Source organism: Acyrthosiphon pisum, unplaced genomic scaffold (assembly GCF_005508785.2).
Source record: "Acyrthosiphon pisum isolate AL4f unplaced genomic scaffold, pea_aphid_22Mar2018_4r6ur Scaffold_21441;HRSCAF=23996, whole genome shotgun sequence".
NCBI classification, from domain to species: domain Eukaryota; kingdom Metazoa; phylum Arthropoda; class Insecta; order Hemiptera; family Aphididae; genus Acyrthosiphon; species Acyrthosiphon pisum.
The window spans coordinates 25,322-26,776 of record NW_021770909.1 but is presented as its reverse complement, the minus strand read 5'-3'; the positions used below and the strand labels follow the sequence as shown (position 1 = coordinate 26,776).

Sequence of the window (1,455 nt, the reverse complement as noted above, 5' to 3'; positions counted from 1 at the left end):
ACAGATTTTTATATTAGGAGAATATGGAAAGATTTTTTGAGTAATGATATAGTTTTTGATAAATTTAAATCTTTATGTTCAACTTGCTGGAAGAATAAGTTTGGGTTTATTTCAATTGATTTAACAGGTATACACATTTTATAATAGATTTAAAAAGATATGAATTTAGACGTAAACATTAACATAAACGTAAAACGTAAACGTAAAATGTAAACGTAAAACGTATTCGCAAGACATTCCTTTGGACGTGAGTTTTCTTCGAAAACACGACCTGTTTGCAAAAAAAAGCAAGCAACAAAACGTAAAACGTTTACGTTGTATCGTAACGTTAATATATTTTAACGTTTTCGTCTATATTTGTTTATTAAATTTTTTATTCTTAAATGGATATAAAAGATATGAGGAATATTTTTTTAAAAGAAAGGGGAAAAGTAATGAAAAATAGAAAAAAGGAGACTGTAACGAAAAAAGGAGAAGATATAACGTCTGTTAAAGAAGCAGATGAAATAATTAAACTTGAAAATAACCTGAAGAAGGGGCTTAAAAATGCAATTTTAAGGAACATATATATTGAAGGGGAAAAAGAGAAATCATTTGGTCCTGTAACAAATGAATTAAAAAATATTGTAAATGCAGTTAATGAAGTTAAAGAAGCAAACTGATGAAGATATTCATAAAATGCTAGTACCCTTAAGGCGCCCTGAAATGTTAAGGTTGGCAGAACCAATTAAACCAACTTTAGGTGCTAAATCACCTTTAGAAATAAGAACACTAATGAATGATCCGCAGTTATTAAAATTAATGGACACACCTAAACAACCTCCAATGAATGCAACACCAAAATCTCCTATGCCTAAAAATGTAATAATACTGGGTGAAAATGCAATGAAATATTTACCTACTTTAGAAACAGGTAATATATTTGGAATATATTATAATGAAAATACTGAAAAACATATGATCGGAAAATGTCCAATAGATTTTGATTTTGATGATATAATTTTAAATGGAAAAAACATATAATGACGCCAGGTATGTGGAGATTATTGACTCATAAAGATCTTACAAAACCAGGTTTTTATACAACAGAAGATTTAGAAAATTATGAAAAAATATTAATTGAAACAGATTCAATATACCAAAATAATGATATTAGCTCAGGCAGGCACGCCCGCAGAGTTGCAGCTCAGGGGGGGCAAACAAAATTTTTTTTAAATAAAAACAAATTTAACTTTATCTAAAATTACACTATTAGTTCTAATATTTATAAGAAAGAACATACTTAATACATTTTAAACAAAAAACCACTTTATTTAATTTAATTTATATCATATTATCATCATATTATTATTATTCAAAAAGTAATGACAATCTCCTTTTGTTTGAAGCAAACAAATTAATTGAATCATCAATTTGTTGATTCAAAAATTGTTTATGATCATACCTTTGGCGGTG

At 27.1% G+C, this 1,455-nt stretch overlaps 1 protein-coding gene across 1 annotated transcript in view; it reads right to left on the bottom strand.

The window, feature by feature from the left end:
• Nucleotides 1-1,263: 1,263 nt before the first annotated feature.
• Nucleotides 1,264-1,455, bottom strand: part of LOC103310371 — a 1,651-nt gene continuing 1,459 nt past the window's right edge. Inside the window, exon 3 of the mRNA XM_008188466.2 lies at nucleotides 1,264-1,444. Coding sequence (XP_008186688.1) covers nucleotides 1,351-1,444 — 94 coding nt within the window. The 3' untranslated portion in view covers nucleotides 1,264-1,350. The remainder of the gene's footprint in view (nucleotides 1,445-1,455) is intronic.